The 24,352-nt window shown below is 35.4% G+C and overlaps 4 protein-coding genes across 8 annotated transcripts; 1 reads left to right on the top strand and 3 right to left on the bottom strand.

Annotated features, from left to right (window-relative positions):
- Positions 1-51: 51 nt before the first annotated feature.
- On the bottom strand, positions 52-3,160 carry HGPT (Hypoxanthine-guanine phosphoribosyltransferase). Its single transcript, XM_022046767.2, has 3 exons — positions 2,716-3,160; positions 836-1,000; positions 52-309 (listed from the first exon to the last, which is right to left on the bottom strand). Exons 1-3 carry the CDS (start codon positions 3,013-3,015, stop codon positions 211-213), a joined length of 564 nt encoding a protein of 187 aa, XP_021902459.1. The 5' UTR covers positions 3,016-3,160; the 3' UTR covers positions 52-210.
- A 1,600-nt stretch (positions 3,161-4,760) lies between these two features.
- LOC110818271 (uncharacterized) lies at positions 4,761-5,988 on the top strand. 2 transcript variants are annotated; one of them, XM_022047081.2, is made up of 4 exons: positions 4,761-4,926; positions 5,183-5,471; positions 5,545-5,706; positions 5,828-5,988. In XM_022047081.2, the coding sequence occupies exons 1-4, from the start codon at positions 4,873-4,875 to the stop codon at positions 5,986-5,988; spliced, it is 666 nt and encodes a 221-aa protein (XP_021902773.2). In that variant the 5' UTR covers positions 4,761-4,872. The 2 variants fall into 2 exon arrangements, with proteins under 2 accessions (XP_021902773.2, XP_021902771.2); XM_022047079.2 differs by having other exon boundaries at positions 4,768-4,926; positions 5,789-5,988.
- A 78-nt stretch (positions 5,989-6,066) lies between these two features.
- PAB5 (poly(A)-binding protein 5) lies at positions 6,067-14,656 on the bottom strand. Of its 4 annotated transcripts, none has more exons than XM_022047076.2 (10): positions 14,605-14,656; positions 14,123-14,212; positions 12,475-12,575; positions 9,864-10,136; positions 8,407-9,185; positions 8,219-8,296; positions 8,004-8,093; positions 7,007-7,303; positions 6,593-6,820; positions 6,067-6,495 (listed from the first exon to the last, which is right to left on the bottom strand). In XM_022047076.2, exons 3-10 carry the CDS (start codon positions 12,551-12,553, stop codon positions 6,301-6,303), a joined length of 2,019 nt encoding a protein of 672 aa, XP_021902768.2. In that variant the 5' UTR covers positions 12,554-12,575; positions 14,123-14,212; positions 14,605-14,656; the 3' UTR covers positions 6,067-6,300. The 4 variants fall into 4 exon arrangements, with proteins under 4 accessions (XP_021902768.2, XP_021902767.2, XP_021902769.2 ...); XM_022047075.2 differs by having other exon boundaries at positions 12,475-12,580; positions 14,605-14,654; XM_022047077.2 differs by lacking the exons at positions 14,123-14,212; positions 14,605-14,656 and adding an exon at positions 12,662-12,774 and having other exon boundaries at positions 12,475-12,580.
- A 3,603-nt stretch (positions 14,657-18,259) lies between these two features.
- On the bottom strand, positions 18,260-24,296 carry LOC110818158 (ras-related protein Rab7). Its single transcript, XM_088210111.1, has 7 exons — positions 23,975-24,296; positions 23,834-23,860; positions 23,132-23,231; positions 22,890-23,036; positions 20,428-20,508; positions 20,208-20,353; positions 18,260-18,764 (listed from the first exon to the last, which is right to left on the bottom strand). Exons 1-7 carry the CDS (start codon positions 24,025-24,027, stop codon positions 18,701-18,703), a joined length of 618 nt encoding a protein of 205 aa, XP_088066237.1. The 5' UTR covers positions 24,028-24,296; the 3' UTR covers positions 18,260-18,700.
- Between the last annotated feature and the right edge of the window lie 56 nt (positions 24,297-24,352).

Below are 24,352 nucleotides of genomic sequence, written 5' to 3'. Positions count from 1 at the left end.
CTTTTTCTTTAGTTTAGTTATGATATTAGTTATTTATTTTTGCAAGTAGTAAGCTGTCAACAAATTATTACAGAATTCCACTGCAAATGATGCTTCTTTTGAGCAAAATTGCAGTTTTCCCAACATAAGTAAAACCACGGGCATATGCTAGTTAACAATTTTATGGAACTAAATACGCTTTGTGCATACTGAAGGTAGAAGCAACTTCAATCAATTGTAAATTTCAGGCTTCAAAATGCCAATGTAAGGCAAATTCCTGTACATTTCTGCAAAGTCCATCCCGTAACCAACAACGAAATGATCCCGACACTGCATAAAACAACACCGAAGAACGACATTACAACAAATTCATGCGCTCGCCAACAATGGCAATAGGCTAAGAATTGCTTATGGGTTCAATCTTCTATGCTCTAGATCCTAATAAGTTAATTGAACCAAACCATGATAAAATTTCATAAAAAACTACGAAATACTTGGGTTAAGTCAGGTATAACGTGATATATAATTGTATTTTATACTTATTCTCTACTTGGCAAGGAAAATTATATTTGAACTGACAGCTAACTGCCAAATTTTTATGTGATTGAACAACAAAGGAAACAACCTTTGTACCTTTATTTTCACACAACACTTTTTTTTTACATAAAAATAGATCTTTTGTATTCTTATTCTTTTAAACGGGTATAAATCATGTTATAGATAATTTTTAGTTACATGCATGTTTAAATGAAATCATAATATCATGTCATATAAAAAATACCACAATTCAATTTAAATATGCACTTAATCTAAGTGTCATATGCATTTCAAACATTTAAGATGAACCTTTAATTACCTCAAACCCCCTGTAGAACTTTCCTTGACCTACTAGTTTGGTTTCAACTTTTCTTCTTGCTGGTTTGTCAAGGAGTGTGCAGACTGAGACCGAGGATGCTCCTTTTGATTCCATGTGTGCAATGAGACAGGATAAAGTGCTTCCTGTATCTACAATATCCTCAACCTGGCATGAGAGAGTACTATAATGTAAAATATTTGAAACCTCAAAATAGTGATCATAAATCAAATAATTCATTGTGGGAAGTTAGTCGCAGGACATGGTTTACTTTTATTGTTTAGATAAGAAGATAATGACTAAACTAACCTATGCCCATTTTTGGAACTTAGCCTACGTAGCAATCATTATGCTTTATATTGGAAGCATTAAAACATCCCTGTTTCAAAATTTTATGATTCCTCAAAGTGCTGTTAGATTCAGCAATTCACGGCATATCAAGCTCAATGGTCTTATGAAGCTGGCAAGTGAAATCCAGATAGATAAATAGCACAAGAAACTAAAATAAGCATGTATATGATATAGGCTTAATTCTAATGCATTAAACATCAAACCGTCTTATACAGCTAACTTTACTGCAAATGGCAAGTGCATGGCAAAGAGTAAGGGTAGACGCTAAAAATTTCTTAGGCAAGACTTTCCTGGTTAGCAGAGTAACTGCTAAAGTTAATGTTCTCATCAAAATATACTTCCAGAAATGAAATAATTGAAATCATTTGCAGGAAATATGCCCTCAAATACCAAGTCTAATGGGATCAAAGTATTATTCACTAAATTACTGACAAGGCATCCTACAGCTCCAAAATTCTCTTCCAGGAATTAGAAAAATCTCTTGAAAATGGACATGTTCTGACCACAAGTACCCAAATTGTGGCAAGTTATTAAACACATACAAGCATAAGTCGTCACTTTGAAATCTTAACTCGGATAAATAGTGTTTCAAATTATCTTGGCTGTTTGCAATCAAGAGTAATAGATAGTAGCTATCAATTGTCAGTTTGTCCCAGTATAACCCATAATAGAAGATAATGTCATATTCCTTAGAACTATAAACTATTCCTGCAGTTTATTTCAAGAAAAATAAATAATAGACTATTCCTTGCAGTCAAAGGATTATATTAACATGCAAGAACTATTTACCTTTGTTATCCCAGATAGAAATATTGGTTGCTCCTGTGTACAAGTCCATCTCAGAGAACGGATCAAATTTTGAAACAAGGATACATTTGTGCTCTATTCTCAGTATAACGAATCCAGTGACCATTTTTATGATTCAGTTTTTACAAATCTTTTTTTCTGATAATACAATTCTCACGTTGTTTTTTTGGGGTACATAAATTCATAGAAAGAAAACCCAATAGGGGAAAAACGCCATCTAAATTAAGTTAATTCCTCATTTCAAACACAACTACTCATCGTTCTACTATGAAACTCAGGCCACTACAACAACAATGAGAAACTGAAAAACTGAAGCCACTGTTGATAATTTAATTTTGTTGTAATTGCCAAGAGAATGAAAGAACACAAATTTTACAACGATCATAAGACAATTTCACACCCAAACAGGTTGTTGAAACTAACAAATCTCATTCAATTTTCTTTCACCTCACACCCCAATATGTTTTTTCTCTTCTGTCTACACTCTATATATAAGCACCAAAGCTGCCCCATTGCCTTCCCCCTCTTTATTGTTGATTAATTCCAGCTTAATTTTCCAACAAGACTAATTCCTGCTTAATTCCCCGACAAGATTAATTCCAGCTCAATTTTCCAACAAAATTAAATCAAGTTTAGTTTTCCAACAGCCACCAATTCATAGACAGTAATACGTGTAGATATATCACTATATGTGCAGAGAGAGAGAGAGAGAGAGAGGGAGGTACCACTATAACGTGCTTGGCCTTGACATCGAGTTTCAAGTCAAGGGAGATCCTGGGAGCCCCATTAGAAATGGTGCCGGAGCCATATGAATCAGCTCGAACGAAGTCGACCGAGACGAGCAAATCGATACGGCGGATTAGGTCGGCCAAAAAGAGGCATGCACCGGTAGCCACACCGACAAGGACCGGCGGCTGAGACTCATCCTTGAAGTCGTTTGTGATTTCAGAGGCGAGTTGACTCACTCGCTCGGCGATTTGGTCCTCCGGAAATAGCACCTGTTCAATATGCGAGTGTAAAGACATCTTTCCTACTTCAAGACATTGAAGCAGAGCGAGAGCTTTAGGGTTTTTGGTTTCGGCGGCAGCCACGGTTGTTGAGTCGCGGATGCTGCCTGCTGCTGCCTACTTGTGGTGAGTCCGGTCAACGGCAGACACAGTTATGGGATGATTGAAATTACAATATTATTTTTAATTAATAAAATAACATAATTTTATATTAAAATATTATTTTTATTTTTTTAAAAAATTAGTTTATTGATATACAATACATTTATTTTTTTTTTTGTTGAAATACATACTTTATATTAAATTATAATTATTTTAATTTTATTTTTGAATTTGTAAAATATATTATGTAAAAAAAATTAATGAAAACTATGTTTGTTGAATATAAATAATATATGTTAATCACATACTTTTGTTATTATTATATATTTACAAAGTTATCTATCTTATATAATTAAAATAGTATTATGTAAAATATATAATATGAGAAGATCATATTAATATATATATTAATATTACTAAATGTGATTAAATTATTATTAATCATAAAATTTATTATTTTATTATTGTCAAACATCTAATAATTCAACATATTATATTCAATGTGTTTAACATATTTGAATACCCTTTTGACTCAAATAATTAAATTATTATTGGTTCTATTAATTTATTGTAATTATTAACTATAACAAAAAATCAATAAGTTAGATTTATATACATATTATGTATAGATTATATTTATATATATTATGTATAGATTGAACAAATTATGAAAATGATTAATATTTTTTTTGACTTAATGCCCCGATGATTGCATATATATATACATATATATAAGATTAGTTTTAACATTTTTTTTATATTTAGTCATGTTAATTACAAACTAATATATAGTTGGTTTATAATTTTTTTAAATCTATCATCGTATACAACTTCAAAAGTAATAAAAGTATTAAGCAAACTTAGATATTATTCTTTGCATTTTAAATCCCAATTTGTTTATAATTTTATAAATTAATATGCATAACATTTAAATAATTTTAAAAATTAAATATTCAAAATTTTAACTTATAATTGAATAACGTAGTTTAAAATAATCGACCGAATCAATTAATTTAATAAATTAGTTCAATTTCATCAATTAAATTAATTTTAATCAATCACCGTTAACCCTAAATTTTTATATACAAATTATTATTTTTATTGTATTTCTCATACTTTTTTATTGTAATTTTGTACTACAATAAAATGTGTAGGTAAATTCTAATTTTAAACTGTGTTCATTTTATAGACGAGAAAATAGATTAAAACACGTTCGTGATAATTAAATGTGTTGATAACCGTTTATATTATTATATTTTAATTTTTATAAATATTATAATTTTATAATTTATTTTAAAGTTATTAATTCTATTAAAATATATAATTTTTTTATAACGGTTATCAATTATTTTATATAGTTTCAAAGTAAATGAAAAAAATAAAACATTAAGACAGTAGGCATCCACTTAATTATTAGAATTAACAGGGTAAAAAGTAATTTTATTTTTAAGAATTTAATGTTAAATTCTATAAATAAATTATAATATGTATGTATGTATAAAGCCCATATATAATTTTAACTCATAGACAGACAAGAAGAGAATTTTTTGTAGTGGGACTAAAATAGAATAATATAGTTGACGTAATAATATTATAAAATTTTAATTAATTAAAAAAAGGAAAATTTTCGAAAAGTTGGCGCCAAAAACTCAAAAAATGGAGGAATACCAAAAAATCAAATTCACCAAAACCCTGTAATTAATCCCTCGCCCATCCCAGAAGAGCAGACACAAGAAGGAATCTAAATCTCTTCTCTCCAGAAAAACAGTAGAAATGCCCAGCAGCATCTTCATCGCCCTTCAATGTTGTCAATGCTCCATCATGCAGGTATACCAGTATCTCTCTCTCTCTCTCTCTTCATGTTTCCTCTGCTTGCTTAAATTTACAGTACAGTTGTGTATGTATAGGCGTATGTAGCCGTATATGTGTGAGCGAGTTTTGTAGTTCTCCATAGAGTGATGGCATTTTGTAGTTCTCCACAAATTTGAAAATTCATTTTCTTTCCATTATCGTCTGTTTTCTGTGGAATTGCAGTAAAATTTGTTGTCCACGAAATTAAAATGTTGAGAACGGTGTGGGACAGGTGAAGCAGCGGAGGAAGAGCAGCAACAAGTGGACCTGCGTGGTATGCAACCAGAAACAGTCCGTGAAGAAGGTGTTCGCTCAAGGCCACGTGGCGAAGGACCTCCGCCTCTTTGTGCAGTCCTCTAACATTTCCCGCAAAGCAACTGACTGTATCTCTTTCAACAACAATGATAATGATAATAATAATACTGGTTTGGCTCAGGGGAGCAAGAGGAAGAGGCGCACTGATTGGAGGGAGTACCTCGATCTCCCGGATCCCAACCAGAAACTAAATCAAGAAGAAGAAGGTAAGTAATAATTAATGACCACAAAGTGTTCGGTTGTTTGAATCTAGTCATAAGAAGAAGAATGTTCGTGTAGGTGGGGATTTTGAGCGTAGGGTTGTGACGGAGTTGCCAAAAGAAATGTTGAAGAAGCCTAAATTGAAGAAGTATGGAGGTGGGTCGGGTAATGGAGAAAGTGATGATGACAAAGAGGTTTACAAGCCGGTTTTTCCAAAGAGAAATAACATCAATAAGCATGGTATGGTTAAAAGCTTTTCTTTCTTCATTTTGATTCAAAGTCGTCTGGCTCAGGCATCATACTAACAGTGTAAAAAGATCAGTGGCAAAAAGCACGTCATCGTCGACCAATTACTCTGCAGATAACAAGATGAACATGAAGACTTCCAAATGGAATGGTTACATGACAATAGAGGATGATGGCTTGCTGCTCGGTACAAGGGAAGAAGATGAAGTCCACCCTGATTTTGGCTTGCTGCTTGGTACAAAGGTAGAAGATGAAGTCCACCCTGATTTTATGTGAAGCTTTCTGCTTCTTTATCGTGACATCTCCAACTCTACATGTTTTACTTCTCTAAGCATATTAAAGCTTAGACAGAGAGATCAGAATTATAACAATATAATAAAAATAATGGTTTAAAGAACCAGAAATCTTACATTTAAATCCTTTTAAAACCCTAAAAAAATCTTAAATCAGTTGCCAGAAAACCACCTGGCATAATTAAAAACCATCCTAAAAATCATCCATTTCCTGAAGCCCTGCTAAAACTGGGCTCACAATATCCAAAAATGAATCGTTCAATAACAGAACTCTGTGCTCTGCCAGTTATCCAACCTACTCGTCTAGATTTAATGCTCCCGACTGCCGGAGGACATCCATTGCTTCAGCCACCTTCTTCTTCAGAGCATCTGGAGACTCAATAAGATGTAGAATCTCTGTCTGGTCCATCTCGAGCAGCATTCCTGTCACCTTCGATACATTCCTTGGCTCAAGACGCTCCACTAGAGGGTACAGTTGTTCACCTAGCATCTGCAAATTAATGGACAAAGAGCATATCAGTTGTGGATTATCCCTTGTCCTATAGAAAAAACTGACCCACAAGAGCCAAAAGAACATGATTGCTTACCATTGTACGGTCATTTGGGCTTGCAGAAGCTAATGCAGATGTAAGCTTTGAAATGGGCACATGGCCATGTCGCTGGACCTCGATAGGAGCTAGAGGCATCCTGGAAACATCCAAGGCCGCCATGGGCATGATTGGCCCTACAATACCCTGAGGAACAGCAGCTGGGTCTATTCCATTTCTTCCATTTCCCATGTATCTATACCCTTGATTGGAGTTCCGGTGAAACAGCTAAATTTGACAACATGCGCACTAGGGGTTAGGAAACACAACATTTCTAGATTTAAATTGAACAACACCCGCCTGCAAACCTCAATTATTGAATGTGAGTCCATAAAAGGCTAACACCATTGCCCTCTAGCCATATCTTTGATAATTGACTACTAGGTAAATACACCAGAGAAAAGTAAAAATTACCTGTTGATGCTGCTGCATCTGCTGGGGGTTTCCCCCACGACGACCACCCATAGGCTGACCTGGTTGTCCTTGCCTTTGCATGGGATATGGCATAACAAAGTTTGGGCCACCTGGACGCATTCCTGGCAAGAGTTGCTGCTGGAATCCATACCCTGCAGGCTGCGGGGGCATCAGACCAGGAGCACCTTGACCATAGTACAGCTGCTGAGGAAGTCTAGGTGCGCCAGGATGATACCCAGGAATTCCAGAAGGCAGAGGTGAGAGCCCACCAGGTACTCGGATCTGAGCAAAATGTGCCTGAAAAGAAATGATTTAAATAAGCAGAAGAGCTGGGAAATAAATTATTTGAAGGAAAAAAAGAAGTAAAGATGTGCTTATTTATCACGAGTAATAATTATATTTCTAGATTATGCCAGAATACAGCGGAAGGTCTGAGAAAGAGATTGTAAATCCTCATTTAGTAAAGGGCGACAAAAACCAATTCAGATAAAGGAACTCAAAGATTTCCGTAACAGTGGTTCACATTCAGTTCATAATTTTAATTTCCATATCAATTTTAATATGCATAATTAGAACATGATTTATTGTATTAGAGTTGCCATCAAAACCCTATCTTGAAAGGAAAGAATTGAATTCCGATCCTCAAACGATTGAAGGTGAGAGGGTGCTAAGTCATACACAAATTTATTTCGAATTATACATATTATGATGAACGTGAAAAATTAAAACTAGGAATTGAAAAGGAAATCAATCAAATGCAACCTGAGTAGATATAGAATTTCGAGGATAAGTTCACTGCAGAGCAACTTTTTCAAAAAACCTAGAGTCCTGTTTTTCGATTTAATTCTCATCTTATTTTTAACTTATCTCGTTAAAAAGAATATGACAGAATAACAAAACGGCTCTACTTCTGGTGTTTACAGCCGAAAAGAAGTATTAGTTGACACATCCACACTCTTGCGTAAGACTGAAAGTTCAAATATAAGAAGATCATCACCTGCAGCTGAGCCCTCCTTTCTTCTTTGCGTTGTGCCACAGCAACATAAAGAGGTTTCTTTCCAACAAGCTTTCCATTCATTTCAATCAGCTGAAAAAGAAGTAACATTAACAATTTACGCATTAGCAAAACCGAAATGGGAGACCAGTAAGCAGGCAGAATATGCCTATCAGATTGTTAGAAGCAAAAACGTTTAATGAAAAATTTAAACTTACTGCTTTAGAAGCGTCCTCTGGGGTGGAAAAAGCAACAAAACCAGACCCCTTGCTCACGCCCTGAGAATCAACCATAACCTGCCAAAGGAAAGAAACATGTTACTACTTGGATGGCAGAAACCCAAACGATGATGCGAATACAAGGAAATAGTCTAAAATTTACAATTCATTTAAACAGAAGGATTTACTTTGCAAGATGTGATAGTTCCGAATTCGGAGAATAACTCCTTCAGTTTCTCATCATTGATGGTATCATCAAGATTTTTCAGATACAAATTTGCACCTTGCAGTTTCTCAAACCTACTGAGCCTTTCCTGTTCAAATTTAGCTTTCAACTCAGCTTCCCTGTCTGCTTTCCTCTGAGCTCTTCCCACGTACAGCACTTTTTCGTCACTGATAGTGGTCCCGTTCAATTTCTCCACTGCAGTGGCTGCTGCATCTGGGCTCTGAAAGTTCACGAAACCAAAACATCTAGACTTCCCACCCTGGTCCTTCATAAGAATAGCACTGGTGATGGTACCATATGGGATGAAAATTTTCTCAAGGTCCTCTTCTGTCATAGTTTCTGACAAATTTTTCACATAGACATTAGTGAACTTCTGTGAGACATTTGGTGTAGCCCTTTCCTGGCGCCGGACAAAAAGTCCCACATACACCTGCTTATCATTTATCAACATGCCATTTAACTGTTTGATTGCGTTATTCGCACCATCTTCGTTTTCGAACTGAACAAACCCATATCCCCTGGATTGTCCATTCCCATCAACAGCTACCTTGCAGGAGAGTACATTCCCAAAGGCAGCAAAGGTGTCATGCAATGCCTTGTTATCAATAGATGTGTCCAGGTTCTTGATGAAGACATTTGCATATCCACTTCTCCGGATGCTAGGATCCCGGTGAGAAAACATAATCCTGATTGCCTTGCCATTGACTGGTGTGAAATTCAGAGTTTCCATGGCATTAGCAGCTGTTATTCACAGAAACAGTTACGATTGAGGATTAAAGATATATTACATATAATGTATATATTTTATGTTGTCACTATGTTAATATGCAATGCTTGATGGATTGGAAAAGTTGCAGATGGCCTAGAGAAGTTTAGTCCAGACAGCAATTCAGAGAAAAAAAAAATAATAAAAGAAAAAAAAAATTTATAATTGATATATGCCCATTCTTCCTTTCAGAGAGCTAGACAATATAAACAGTATGAACAATGGACTGATACACAGAGAAGAATACATAATTAAAAAAAGCTAGTTAGACAATATAAACAGTATAAACAATAGACTGATACAGACAGAAGAATACATAATTAAAAAGAAGCAAACAGTGACTTTACAAAACCATCCTGTCCCATCTACCTATAAATAAATAAAATAAAATAATATTATCCAGAGATTCTGAAAACAAATTTCTCCACTTTACCCATAAAAACAAAGCAGACACACCCACAGCAAGAAGACAAGTATAAATGGCTTCTGATAAACTAAAACAACATAACATCTCCCCAAACAAACAGAACAACTAACGATAAATCTCAGATCAACCATCACCGATCAACCAAACAGTCGGATATACAGACACATTAAGGTACATTCACGATTATCCGATGAAATGGATTAAAGAAAAAAAAAAGGACGCTTACCGTCAAGAGGATTGCTGAAATTGACGTAGGCGTAACCGAGAGAGGATCGCCTACTCTGATCGCGGCAAACCCTAACGGAGACAACCTGAGCGACCTGATTGAAGAGATCGTACAATTGGTTCTCGTTGACGCTGTGGTCCAGATCGCCGACGTAAAGAGAAGCGTTCGCGTAGCCGCTCGCCACCGCAGCCGCACCTGCCGCGGCAGCAAGAGCCACTGGGTTTGTCGCCGACTGCGCCGCCACCGCTGCCGCCATCTCCTCTCTGTGATGTGCTGAGTAAAAAAAAAACGGTTACCGCACAGAGAGAGAATTCGAAACGAAATGAGTAGAGATTGAAATGGGCTAGGGTTTTCTTTAAATCCTTCTCTCTTGAATCTATAAATGGTAGTGCCTGTTTTTTTTTTTTTTTTTTAATTTTTTGGATTTTTTTCGGTTTTTTTTTTTTTGGATTTCCTTTTTTGGTTCGTTCTGAGATAGAGAGGAGGAGTTGCAAGTTAGAAGGTTTATATACGAGAGCCAGAACAGCAGAGAGAGAGAGAGAGAGACAGAGAGACAGAGAGAGGTGACGTAACCGAATCGGTTTCGGTTTTGCTGGGTGGTAGAGTTCGTGGCGATTGACGAAACGCACGTGTGGGTTTGAGGTGACGTGGCATTCGACAAATGTACGACGTGGGACCCACCGAAAACTGTCTTTTGTTTTTTTTTTAATTTATTTAATTTTAAAAAATACCAAAGAAAAAAAACTTTTCTTTTGCGCTTTTATTTTAGTGTCGGTTGTCTTCTTTCTCGTATTTGAAAGAGAGGGGTTTTGGTCCCGTGTGGTTCCCACCGGGTCATCCGACGTTGTTACGTAGCTGTGTTAACAAGCTGACACGTGGCTTCGCCGATTCAACTGTCTGTTAATATTTATTATATGAAATTACAATTCAAGCTGGCTGACTTATAGACAGGTGACTCAAGGTTAGATTATCTAATCTATAATTAGGATAAAACTTGAATGAAATTATCTCTGTTTATTGATCCGAACCTGTACAATCTATCTATAACCAGAATGAAGATAAGATGAAACTAAACGAAGATCCGAACTAAATAAACTATCTCATCGATTCTCCAAACCACCCATTTTCAGCTTTTATCTCGAAAGCAAATACCGAAGAATTCAATGACGATAATGAAAAAGAAACAAAAAGGGTTCTGCAAATGCAGCCTGTACTTATCATGGAAACCATCAATTTATCTTCGATAGCTTTGTCATCTCTTTAATAATTAAAAGTACTCACTACCTTCGGCATGGAAGTAAGTGGGTACTTGTCAAATTTTACTTTTAATATACTCAATCAGAAATCAGTTCATATGGGATACATTGTGTGTGTGTGTAATTTGTCAAAGATTAGTAATTTATATGGGTTTTGTTTGTTCCTGACAGATTTCTTATCACAATTTCATCCATTTAAACCCATCATCCATCACCTGTAGTTTGGATTTGCCTAGATTCTTGCTTTGCAGAGAGAGAATGAGCAGGCAGTTTAGTCTTTGATTAGATTCTCTTTTCTCTCTATTCTTAGCATCAACAAATTTTTACTAATACAAAAATCTCTGAAGAGAAAAAGAAGGATTAAGATAATTCATAAAAGGAATAAAATAATCTTTTCACTCTGTAACGAATTAGGGTTAGGGTTGTCACCCACCGGCTATTCGGCCGTTACAGTGCCCTCCCTTTCTTGCTCGTTTTTCTCGCCATTTATAACCTATAAATAGGTATCTCCTTTATGAATAAAGAATATCGTAAACAAAACATATTGTCACAAGAAAATCTTTTATTTCTCTGTTTGTTCTCTCAAGTTTGAAGGCACGAGCAAGCCTTTCTGACAATCTATTGATCAACTTTCGAAGAAGATTGGAGGTTAGTCAACGATGAGGTTGTGCTGACGACTAAGTATGAGTGTGAACTTTGAGATTCTGAAAGCTTCTTCAAAATTTTCATTTTAGACAACAACCTCCATCCTAACCGTTCTTTAAAAACTTCTTTTACTACTTAAAAATTGTTCTATTATTTATTTTAATGTTTTTAAACTTATTTAGTCTTTAAAATATTAATTAAAACAGAATTAGAAAGAAATCAAAAGAAAATAGAAAAAAGGAAATGAGAGAGTTGCAGAGGAAGGAAAGAAAGAGTTTTTTTGGTGGGGGGAGGAGGGAGGAGAGGGAGGGAGGGAAGGAGAAAAGGAGAAGGAAAAAGAAAGTCAAGTAAGCATCCACCTGGATAAAAGGCTAACATTTGTAACAAATGGACAAGTTCAGGGAACTCAATCATATATCAGCTATAAATACCTCAGAAGAACTTATCTCTGAGAAGAGATAGGTTTAAGACTAACTTGACATGCCAATATTGCCTTAAAGGCAACCCTTCGAGAGTGTTCAAATAGTGCGCCAGACGTAAATTTACATGAACATGAAATTCAAAAAATCCGTGATACACAAGATCTGGAATAGACAACTGGATGTTTCTCAGGATATTGTATATATTGTACATGATAAAGGAATTTTCCAAACCAATCAGATCGGTGTATATATATATATATATATATATATGTAGAGGTGCTGTCAAACCTGTGTGGATTTTGTCTACCCAGAGCAGTCCAAACTCTTCTGGCTTAACAGCTGCATTATTGTTGCAGTTTCTCACCATCAAGTCCGCTCATACCTGTTTTCTGCCCTACAATGAACCATCAGCTAACTATAACATCATCTGGCAGAGAAAACAAAAGAACAGACAATTGCAAAGAGAGTACCATACCAACACTATAAAATGATTCTTTTTCTTTTTCTTTTTCTTCTGAGGGAAAGGGGTGGGAGCAGCGTTGTTGATGCCAAAAGTGTAGACTGATATTAACTGGTTTCTATATTTAGCTAGAGGAAACAGATAAATTACTCAGATTTTCATTTTTCCATTTTGTTCATCCTTAAGTATACTCAATAAAGACGTAGTTTGAACTTTCTACATCATGCCGATGAAACAAAGTCATGGTCATTATGAGAACGGATGGACCATATACAATGCAGACGTAGAAAAGGCAGGAAAACTTCCAAAAATTTGTATGTAAACGAAACAGTTCCAGTTCATATATGATAGAACATAGCTTCTTTATACGTTCAAATTTACATAATTCTCTGGTCCTCTTAGATTTTTCCTCACTGAATATTTAATCTTTATTAATCATCACAAAACTTCAATGAAAAACTGAAACCATAAAATATGAAAGACAAATCTACACCCCAAAAACTAATGAACATATAATAAGCCTCTGTTAGGGTTCCTGTTGATGGATCTTGTTGTGGGACGGTGAACATGACAATCAATAGATTTTTTATATTCTTGTGTCTTCCATCATTTACCTATATCTAGGTACGGCCTCGTTAAGACAGACTCCGACAATCTATTGAGTAAGAAAAGTACTCAAAACTTGATAAATTTTTTCTTCATTCATAATCTGCCTCACAATAGGATTTCATTTTGGAACTTTATCTAACTTATCTAAAACCTAGTAAATATCCACTCTATTAACTACCCTTCTCCTATTCCTAACTTAATAATAATTCCTAATTTACTAATCATCATTACATAATTACTTTACACCTAAATATAGATATACTCATCATTAAGTTACACGTCGGATACACCATAACAGCTCCATTACATAATGCTAGATATCTTAGATAATACGACGCAAGGATAGTTTAATGGTACTACCAAATCAATTGCTCAAAAATTCTAGCCAACCAACTAATATCAATGCTTCGCTGGCCACACCACCATACTATACATAATTATTTTTATGTGTTGTTTTTTACTCTTAATATACGTATTTAGGCTAAGTTTGGTTCAATTTCAATTCAGCAGAAAAGGAATGAGAATACAATATAAATTGGATAAGAATTTGAAAGAAAATAAAATTTCGATTTTAAGTCAATTGCATGTTCAGCTCAAGTAAGATATTCAGATTCATTCTTTAATAAGTGAGAATACAAAAATATGATTGGAATTAAAGGTATAGCAGAGACATAACTTTTATATAATAAGTTTAAGAACTGGATGGGAGTAAAATAGGTATGAACCAATCGTAATGTTAGATATGCAATCGTCACTAGGGTTCACAACGAAAATCGGTAAAAGGAAAATATTCCTAACTATTATGTCAAAGATCAGTTGCTGTCAAGTTCCTAAAATGAATAACAGAAACAACTGCACTTGCTTTACCTGTTGCCGTTATTCAATAAAATAAGGTAGAGTGGGTCATGGGATGTAAGATGTGACAGCTGGAGAACAATGTAGGCACATGTAGCGATGCTGAAATTAATAGCAAAATATCAGTGAAAAAATAGCATAAGCCTTCTTTTTCTATCCTCTATGTTTTAAAAGACAGAAATTTGATGCGAGTAAAAGACTATTAATATTAAAAGAAAGTGCACTTGACTGATTTTATTGAGGTCTAGCTTACCAATATTTGTCAGACTTCTTTGATTTCAAAAGAGAGAAAGAAAAGTTAAATTTGGGTTGAATACTATGTTTAAAAACATTCCTTAAGAAGTTAGCTCAAATTCTCAGTAAATATTTTCTAAGGTCACAATTACCTTGAGAAAATAAAAACAAAACATTTGAACTCTATGTTCAACATAATGACATTAGTAGAGAAATTAAATAAAGGTTTTGATTATTAGAACTCATAAAGTAGAGGTTACCTGCCAAAACATATAAATAGAATTATCCAAATAATTGCACTGATCCAACCTGACTCCTTGTAGAAAACCCAAACCTGAAAGCATATAAAGAGAACAAGGAAATCATATAAAAATTAACTGATCAATGAATGCCAATATACAGGTTGTCTGGGCTCAATAAGTTTAAAACTGCACCAACAAAAATGAGCTTGAACTGGCTACCATGCAAAAAGGCAGTCATTCTAAACTCTCGTCCATCTTGGTGTCCATTTGGAAAGAAAGGAAAAGTGGAGTCTTTGAGGGGGTGGACAATCCTTTCATAGAGTTAGAGGATATTTGGCTGTGTGATCATTACTCCTGGTCTTATGACCACACTCTCACTCATACTGGAAGCTTGTGGACCTTATAGGTTTTTTTAATGGATCTAGCTTTTATACAGATGGCATTCCTGCCTTCCGAGTACACTTTTCTCTTCTTTTTTTTTTTCTTTGCACCAACTAAAATATGGCACAACCTTCAAATAGGTTCACTAGAGAACGCAAACTTCTACAGTTATAGGTTGCTAAAACCTGGGAAAAGGACAATAACTGAGATTGAAAAGTTCCAGATTGAATGGTGCTAAAGAACTATTTATAGGGCTGTTTGAATATACCGATAGAGCCACAACATTGATATAGAAGTTAATTAGCAAGACTACCATCCACCTGCAACAATTTTAGCAAAAAATTATATTCCAATGACAGTACAATTACCTTCATAAAGTAAAAAAGAAACAAATATGTTGCACATTGTTGTTTAAACACATTATGCATGTAAAATGCAAAAGTATGTGATGCAACTAGCAACAAAAAGAAGAAGGAAGTCCCCAAAACATTCGAAAATGCATGTGATTTAGTAGCCATCATCATTGTTGCCTGTTCAACACCAGTATATTAGACGAAGAATGTTCAAAATCATCTGCAATGCTTTGAGACATATTGGTGCTTGTTATCTATGCCGGTTGTAAATATTTTCATAATGGGTTATCTACAAGGAAAATACGAGGATAAATTCCTAACTTTAAAAACAAATCCTAGGACAAAAGGAGAAAAAAGAACAGCAGGCTGCAAACTTCTATTTTCATGCAAACCAACTATTTCAAAAAACTATAGCAAAATGATTAAGAATACTTTACATAATAAGTACCACCAAAATGGATACTATATAACCACCTTTATTATTTTCTTTCTACAGTCATTGCTATTTTCACATCATCTTCATTTATGCTTCTTAGACAAATCTCTAATTAAAAAGGAGCAAGCATATAAGGACAAGTATACGAAAAACAGAAACTTACGGAGTTAAAAGCTCTTTGCGGAAAGGGTGACCGTAAGTGAAGAGAGTGTAAAGTAAAGTCCCCAACATTAGACAACCCAAAGCACTAAAAGCAATTCTTGCTATGATAATAGGTGAATATTTTGCCCTACATTCCACAGCATTCCTGTTTAAATAGATATACCAAAGAATAAGAAATTAAACTTTAATGTAAAGAGAAGAAAGGAGAGGGAGAGAGAGAGAGAGTGAGACAGAAAGTTGAGGGTTTTGACAGAAAGTTGGGGCACGTAGAGTAGAAAGCACGTGTCCCAAAGAAGAGCTAGATGCATGTAAGCCAGTGAAACCACATGGATGCATTAATTACCAAGTAAAGAAGCAGAATCTAACCATTTCTCTAAATTAAACCCCAATATGAACCAAATATTCTAAGACAGGACCCACCATGCTTTGCTCTTGAATCAAGCAATGCAAGGTGAATTTAAAAGCCTTCCAAGGCTTGAAAAAGAAAAAATTAAGTGAAAAATCATTAACAATTCTATAATGTACCTTGAATCCTGTGATGCATAAAATACAGCATTCTTAGAGATGGATTGTGCAAAAACAAAGGGGGGGTATATCCAATGAAGTGAAAATTGATCAGACACCCTTTATTCAGGTCTACTAAGCTAAGTTGGTATATTGGTGTCAGGGGAAAGGCCAGAGTTTCAAATCAGTCTTCACATTGAGCTCGCGATCTCCCCTCAATTGTTAGATAAGAATGATGCGACTTAAGGATAGATGCAATCTATCAAATGAAAAAAAAAATTACTCAATCCCTTCTTCGAAAGTTCCAGCAACCAAATGGGCTGGAAAACAATGCCCCACACCCACATTGACATATTGACTGGATTCCAATCTCCTAGCACAAGCTGACGATTTGAAGAAATTTCAAAAAATGATTTTCCCAAGGCGGTCTCAGGCACATCATATGGAAACCAGGAAGTAAAACCCATGAGACCAGAGATAGAGCAGTTAATTTAAATGGCGATACATGCTTAATTTACACAATCTAGAGTTTTGAGTGTGGTACTGTACTGGTTTGAATGCCGTAAGAGAAGATGATACATGGGATCTTGTAAACAATCCGGAGATGTCAACTTGAGAAGTTGGACAAGAACATAGGCACATGTTCCTACACTGGAGAACCGAACTCGCAGACATTAAAGCCAGAGATAAGAATATAACCAGGAACAGAATCAAAATTTCATAGTACTAATACCTGCCAAGGACAACTAAAAGAATTATCCACAGCAATGCACTAAACCAATTCGATTCCTTGTAGGAAACCCAAGCCTAGCAGTATCAACAAAAGCAAATTATATACATGTATCTGGTGTGTGTGTGTGTGTGTGTGAATAGTTAACAATTAATTACATACCACTAAAGCCATGAGGTTAATGCAGAAATCAACAAAAGTTGCCACTGACCACCTGAAATACATAATTTTTAAAAGAGAAATCAGAAGATTATTTGATCAGTACAACCCAAAACAAAATGTAGAGGGAGAGAGAGGCATGCGAACGGAGAGAGGAGCTCGTCGCGGTGAGGGAGACCGTAAATAGCGACAGTATAAATGAAAGTAGCGACCATCATGAAGCCTAACACCATGAACAGAGCTTTCAACCCCGCAGCTAACCCGCTACTCGCCATTTTCAGCTTCTCACTGGCTTAGGAGTCAGGCTTTGACGCTTGGAGAAGAGAAATCGTAGAAGTCGAAAATACACGATATGATTCAAATGTTGACGCCTGCTCCACTTCACAGATACTGATGACGTGGCTCGATTTCCGCCATGGGTGAGATTTTTGACGACCTTTTAGATGAGCAAAAGAAAAGGAACTCTGAGACGAATCCTCCATGACTATCTCACGGATAACTCAAGTGTTAAACCAAATTAAAATGGAATTTATTAGGATTTAAATAGCAATTATCGATTACATTTATTTAATTTTTTCTTAATTAAATCAAGAACCCATTAATTACTCGCCATTAACGAAGGTATGAAATAAATTAAATCATTTATTTGTAGAAAAAATATTACAGTCATTTGTTCCACATTCTTCATTAATTTCTTATATAAGTTACTTATATTTATATATATATATATATATTTTGCTGCAATTCACGCATTTGAATAAAGCTCACAACTTTACAATTATATACTTATTAAATACCATTGAAGATATGATCAGCCCAAACCCACAGAGGAAGAGCCCACGTGAGGAGTCAGCCGGCTAGATGTATGGGCTAGCCCATATATGTATATCTACACTCGAAGACTGTATGTACATGTCCAGAGTACCAACTGATTAGACAAAGACAGGATTCTCAAAAGAGTGCAGGTAGGCGGTGCCTTGTATTTTTCACAAACAGCAGAAGTTTTATTTCGTCAGAGGATCTACAGAAACAACCTCGCTGTTAAACAGCAATGTTCTAACAGCTCAATATTAAATCAAATCAAAATGGAAAGTTGATATAACAACAACCCTGAAACATTTCAGTTCCAAAACAAAAGGCTGAAAAGGTAATGCAGATTGCAGAGTCCCAGAGACGATACATTCGACGTGGGATCCAACAGCTTCAAATTCTCAAAAAGTTAACAGCAGTACCCTCCACAATTGGCAGCAATGGAGACATTTGAGCATACTCAATGGATGACAATATACAAAAATTGCATGTGAGAAGAAAAAGAAAGTACTGCAAAATTGATCTCTGATCGACCAACGCATTTGAATGAATGCGGTAAATACATTAACCGCAGTTTGTTCAGCACGCACAACCACGACTCTGCTCGGTTTCGGAAACAGCCTCAGGCATCCCTTGGAAATATCTGCAATGAGAAACGAAAAGAATAAGGTCATCACATATGCACCAGATTTCAAGTATCCATGTGACACCATAGCAATCAGTTAAAACAAAATATTTTGAAAGAAAAGTTCCCATCTTTCTTAAACTGCATAACTGAAATGCCATCTTTTAGAGAAAATCAGCACTTTGACTTTCTAAGCTTCTTGGCTTTTCCTTTCCTAAGGCCTTTGTTGGTGGCACAAAGCATAGTTTTCCAGAATGTCATGATGAAGAGAAATAGCATCACCAGTGACCACTCAGAACATTCCACACGATGAATTGGCTCTCCAGACTATGTTACAGAACTGTTTGTACGAAAGATCAGACAAATCAACTGTTTCCCAATGAACCAACCTTAAACTGGGTAATGGAATCAACCAACCCATCCTCCATTTTTCTCTCTTATCTCTTCCTGGACTGTGCATCACTTAGCATATAACAAAGATATTCAAAATGGCGAAACCCAAAGTAAACACTCAAGACCTGTATCGTGCTGCTCAAATTCAGGAGATGCTATCGCTATTCTATGTTAATTAAGTGATTGAACATCTCAAGCAGAACTCTCCTATGAGCGAGTAAATGAACCTAAAATCTAGCAGAAATTTTACATTTCCTTAACAAAGAAAAATTTATAAACACGGGGATATATTTGGGTTTAAAATCTTATTATGTTTACAAGCTATACGCCAAAAGAAAATGGTGAGTAGTCCAATGAAATTGAAGAAAAGAGTCAATATTGAGAAACATAATGAAGAAAACTAAAAAGAAAGACACCATGTTTACTAATGGCGACAAAGATTATTCAGCCTACTAACAGGTCCCAACCAGTATGCTGAGATGTATAACAGCAATAGCTTGCTTTTTACGCTTCTTTGGTGCCCCAGTATTTGGACACATGTTGCAGGCAAAACAATGGCCCAAATCCATGTTCAGCAGATAGGTATAAGGTACAGAGAAAAATGCATGCAACAGAAAGTTCAAGCAACAGATATCCAGTTACAATAAGAACTAAAGAAAGATGTAACTGATGTCTGGCATATATTTATTCAATTCCTAAATCCAAAACAATGCATAACTTCACAATAGACATCCATCAAGTTTTTATATATGATAATGGGAGATGGCATGCTTTGTAAACTCTAAGGTTAATGATAAAGATTCCTCGATTCATGTTCTTGATGCAGTCAAAACCAATCCTTCTAAAAATGCTTTACGTCTTAAATGTTTTGCTGGCAAGTCCCTCAGCAATAACAGCAATAAATATTCTGTATGTGATGCAGACAGTGCTCATCTTTCAAAGGTTTGAAACTGGTTAAACCATGTTCTTTTCTGAACCTAGCCAAGATCATCACTTCAAGATTTTGAAAAATTTCACTCAAAATGCAACCGAAGTAAGAGATAAATTAAGGCCTTATCATAAACTTACATATCTTGCTCATTCTCATTTGCTAGAGCAGTTCTGGCAATGCACAAGAATGCAGCATCAACATTGTAATCTTCTTTCGCAGATGTCTCAAAATAAGGTATATTACCATTAGAAGCGCACCATTCTTTTGCTTTTTTCTCAGAAACCTGCCCATAAATAAAATAAAGTAAGCTGCTGAAAAGTAAAGCTTCTAGCCAGCTCCAGAACAGTATACTCTTACCACTCGACTATTTCCACCATCAATATCCACCTTGTTTCCAAGCAATATAAATGGAAATGTCTTGGGGTCAGATGGGTTTGCCTGGGTAGTGACAATACAAACAACGTCAACCAGAAAAAAGAAAAGAAAAGACACATGTCAGGAGAATGGCAAAATTAAAAATGATAAAATGACTTATACTCCCCTTGTTTGCACTTCACATACACAAACACAAACAGAAAATTATAAAGCAATACATTTTGATACATTTGATTTGATAAGCATTAACATAGAGACCATAGAGGAACAAAAAAAAATGTTTGCTTAAGTAAAAAAAGAGAATCCAGACAACAACCGTGCATATTATAGTGCAATGTGAAATTACATATATTCATTTGAATAATTTGGTAGTAAATGTGTAAAAAAAAAAAAAAAAAAAAAAAAAACCAGAGATGTAAAGTATATCCATCTCAATATCTCAAAGACTCTACTTCCATTACATTCGGACACTTTTGAATGATAGACTAAAACTGTCCCACTGTTAACCTGGAGAAAAAAAAAGGCATTATGCCTTTCTAGACAATGGTCATAAGATGGAACTTTAGGCTAGGTTTTAACTAATGGGGTATTCATTTGCATGAATTTCAGTAGAGTGTTGCAAGAGAGCTAAAACTTAATCAGAATTACCAACTTGGGGTGAATCTTGAGGAAACAACAGATCAAATGAGGATAAGACCAAAGGAGCGTTCAATGAGATCTAAAGATTAGTCAGGGTTATCAACCCGAGCTCAATCACAATACTTGTTAACATCAAACCAAAGATGAGAAAGAATAATGATAGCATAAGTATACCAATGGACAGAGTCATGGAATGACTTGGAGGTAATCCTGAAGCAGAGGACTATTCTGAATTCTGATAAATAAACTTAGAGCTTTCCGTTCAGTATCTATCATACAATAGCAAACTCCATGTAGATTATCTTGTGGAACCAGATGGACCTTTTTGTGGAGTAAAAAACCAGATTACATTCTTATGGGCAAGGGAGAACAGAACCACAGTTGTAACAATAAACTCCTTGAGCAGAAGGCCAACAAAGCAACAGCTTGTCACTTGCTACAAAATATGGTAAGCACAATAATATGGATCAATGTCCTGGGAAAGATCATTTACTAAGACATCTCACTAAGCATTAGTCTTCCCCTAGACATGTTAAAAGTTCTACTGGAAATCGCAAACCTCAAACTAATTTCAGAGAAACCAAAGCCATAAGAGAGCTTCACCAAGACCACGGATCCATAAAAGGAAAAAACGTGATGCTTGAACATAATCGTTCTCAAAAAGCTATTCTCTTCCTGTTGAAATACTACAGCCAATTTCTCTGGAATGAACCTGCTTACTCATTTTCTTTTGAGAAGCTACCTGCATACTTATTTCTAGGGCATAATTCTGCTATACAGTTCTTTACTAGAAGCCACCAAATATGTTATACTTCTGGATAACATTTCATTTTCAATCTGACCAAGTAGCAGTCTCCATAAATTTTGGAGTTATGCATTTAGGATGTCCAATGTTCAAATGGAAAAAGCACCAAAAACATGTAAAACCACCAACTAAACAGACCAACAGCATTTGCCTTATTGGCGGCTGCCCCAGGTCAAAAGCTCTTGCGAGGTCCTAGAGTGAAATCCTCAAGCCAGCAACTCCCATATAGAGACACATGGGTTGGAACAGACTAAGCATACTTTTAGGTCAGAGCTTGTATTCTTAAAGACATAAAGACCAGCCAATAACTTGTGTAACACAACACAATTTGCAAATGAAAGTTTCATAAACAACCTTTGTGAACTACAAATGTTTCACTAGATCTAATAAAGTAGGAAAAACAGCATACAGTTTTACTGTAGAAGATATGACATGTCGGGTCTTTCTAATTTATTTACATAAGCTCATCAAAGGGTGGCAATGAGGTAACTCCTTATTATTTCCACCTGAGAATAAAAGATACACACACGTCTAACTGACAAGGTGAGCTTGTAGTCTTATAAATGTTAGTGAGCTGATGAATAGTTTTTGACATCACCAGTGCAAGTAATTACGTTAGAAATGATAAGTGCTTGCTATTAGTCTTAAAAAAGGACATCGTCCCACCTTAACCAAGGTCAATAGGAAATATCTGCAAGGAAAATTAGCTCATATTGGGTAAAACTATCTCTGAACCTAGAAAAAGCCGCAGCTTTCTTGGGATGGACGATTGATCATACTAAATAGTATGCAATAAATGTTTTCTTAAACAATTAGAATTATGTAATGCTTCCAGGCACCACTTCAAAGTGCAGAAGATAGAAGCCAACTGCTTGAATCATCACTTGGTAAGACACGATAAGGACAAGAAATAGAAATGCAGTAATTGAACATACCAAAAGGCAGAAACAGAATTATACAAAACAAGAAGGAAATGGGAATCAAGAGCATCACGAAGAACCTGCTTAAGAAACTCTTCATGCCAATTGTCAAGAGCATCAAATGACTTCATAACGTTGACATCATAAACTAGCACGCAGCAATCTGCACCTCTATAAAAGGCAACCCCAAGACTCTGAAATCTCTCTTGCCCAGCTGTGTCCCATATCTACAAAAACTATCATTTAGTACAACAAAACTCTACACAGATATCATGACAGTGAACTCTAATTAATAGGGAGACCAGTGAACTAGAGAACCCACTTGTAGAGTGACCAGCCTATCATCAATCTGCAGCTCCTTAGTGACAAAATCGGCACCGATTGTAGCTTTATATTGCTGAGTAAATTTCTTATGCACATATCTAAACAGCTTGTTAAAGACACTCTCCCAAGTTATGCATAATTACAACCTTAGTCTAATTATTAGATTATGCCCCATAATCATGTAGTGCTGGGAAAAGTTGTCAAACATGCATATAAAGTGGAGCATGTACGGCATACTTGAGCAAACAGATTCACAAACAGAACAATAGGTAGTACAAATTGATTCGGTTACTATGTTAGACTCTAACCAAAACCATACGGTATTAGGATTGGGTGCCTGAGATGTGCATAAAGTACTATAAATACTCGCATTTGGCAGATGTGCATTACATTCCTTTAAAACTAATAATTCGCTGTATCTTGCATTTCATTAATTTGAGAAAATTGAAAACTAAAGCCTGTAAATTAGACGAACCAACCATTCTCATACTTGGCCAATATTCACCGGATAGATATCCCAAATTAGCAAAAGAAGATTACCTAAAAATAACAACGAGAAGACTACAGATTTGATAAACTGACTTCATCTTGCAACAATATCCCACCAAAACATTGAAACAACACGAAAACACAACGGTAAAACTTCATTCCAAAAGAGAAAGATCTCATATATTAATCGAAGAAACTGGTTCGAGGATACTGATTCATTAGGGAGGTCTTGCCAACTCTGACATCGAAACAACAAATTAAACGTAAATTAACAAACGTACACGTCGTATACGCGACTATAAACCAAAAAAAAAATGTTGAAGTTGGAAGTAGAGCTAAAAAAGAATCTCACCCGCTATCCCCAAGAACGATGACCTTGAGCAAGGTACGCCTTCGCATTGACATGGCGCCTAACAGGCGAGTGAAACAGCGATGGATTCTTTCAAATCTTGATGATTATTATAGTAATTATTTACTGTCACTGTGTGTCTGCGTCTCTATATATTATATACATACCAGATATATATATATATATATATATATATGCATATATATAAAGTCCTTTTCTCCACCAAAGGAAATAGAATTTTCGAACAAAGAAAGAGAAAGGGAGCGCCAATTCGGATCTCTTCCCTTTTCGTTCCCCTCTCTTCAGTCTCTCTCCCTTTTTTCCCCCATTTTTAAGCAAGACTTAAAATAATATAATCTATATTTATACGATTTCAGATTA

The sequence above is a fragment of the Carica papaya genome, chromosome 1 (genome assembly GCF_054855325.1).
Source record: "Carica papaya isolate Zhongbai chromosome 1, ASM5485532v1, whole genome shotgun sequence".
NCBI classification, from domain to species: Eukaryota; Viridiplantae; Streptophyta; class Magnoliopsida; order Brassicales; family Caricaceae; genus Carica; species Carica papaya.
This window is presented reverse-complemented; position numbering and strand designations above follow the sequence as displayed.

Excerpts from the sequence above, each read along its gene's own strand:
- HGPT (XM_022046767.2), bottom strand. The coding sequence starts at position 3,015 with ATGTCTTTACACTCGCATATTGAACAGGTGCTATTTCCGGAGGACCAA. Across the intron at positions 1,001-2,715 it reads AGGCCAAGCACGTTATAGTG|GTTGAGGATATTGTAGATAC; the intron begins GTACCTCCCTCT and ends CTCTCATGCCAG. Across the intron at positions 310-835 it reads AGTTCTACAGGGGGTTTGAG|TGTCGGGATCATTTCGTTGT; the intron begins GTAATTAAAGGT and ends TGTTTTATGCAG.
- LOC110818271 (XM_022047079.2), top strand. The coding sequence starts at position 4,873 with ATGCCCAGCAGCATCTTCATCGCCCTTCAATGTTGTCAATGCTCCATC. Across the intron at positions 5,472-5,544 it reads ACTAAATCAAGAAGAAGAAG|GTGGGGATTTTGAGCGTAGG; the intron begins GTAAGTAATAAT and ends ATGTTCGTGTAG. Across the intron at positions 5,707-5,788 it reads AAATAACATCAATAAGCATG|TGGCAAAAAGCACGTCATCG; the intron begins GTATGGTTAAAA and ends TAAAAAGATCAG.
- PAB5 (XM_022047076.2), bottom strand. The coding sequence starts at position 12,553 with ATGGTGAGAAACTGCAACAATAATGCAGCTGTTAAGCCAGAAGAGTTT. Across the intron at positions 10,137-12,474 it reads GGTAGACAAAATCCACACAG|CACATCACAGAGAGGAGATG; the intron begins GTTTGACAGCAC and ends TTTTTTACTCAG. Across the intron at positions 7,304-8,003 it reads AAAGGAGGGCTCAGCTGCAG|GCACATTTTGCTCAGATCCG; the intron begins GTGATGATCTTC and ends ATTTCTTTTCAG.
- LOC110818158 (XM_088210111.1), bottom strand. The coding sequence starts at position 24,027 with ATGTCAATGCGAAGGCGTACCTTGCTCAAGGTCATCGTTCTTGGGGAT. Across the intron at positions 23,861-23,974 it reads ATCGTTCTTGGGGATAGCGG|AGTTGGCAAGACCTCCCTAA; the intron begins GTGAGATTCTTT and ends TTTCGATGTCAG. Across the intron at positions 23,232-23,833 it reads AAGACCTCCCTAATGAATCA|ATATGTGCATAAGAAATTTA; the intron begins GTATCCTCGAAC and ends CAAGCTGTTTAG.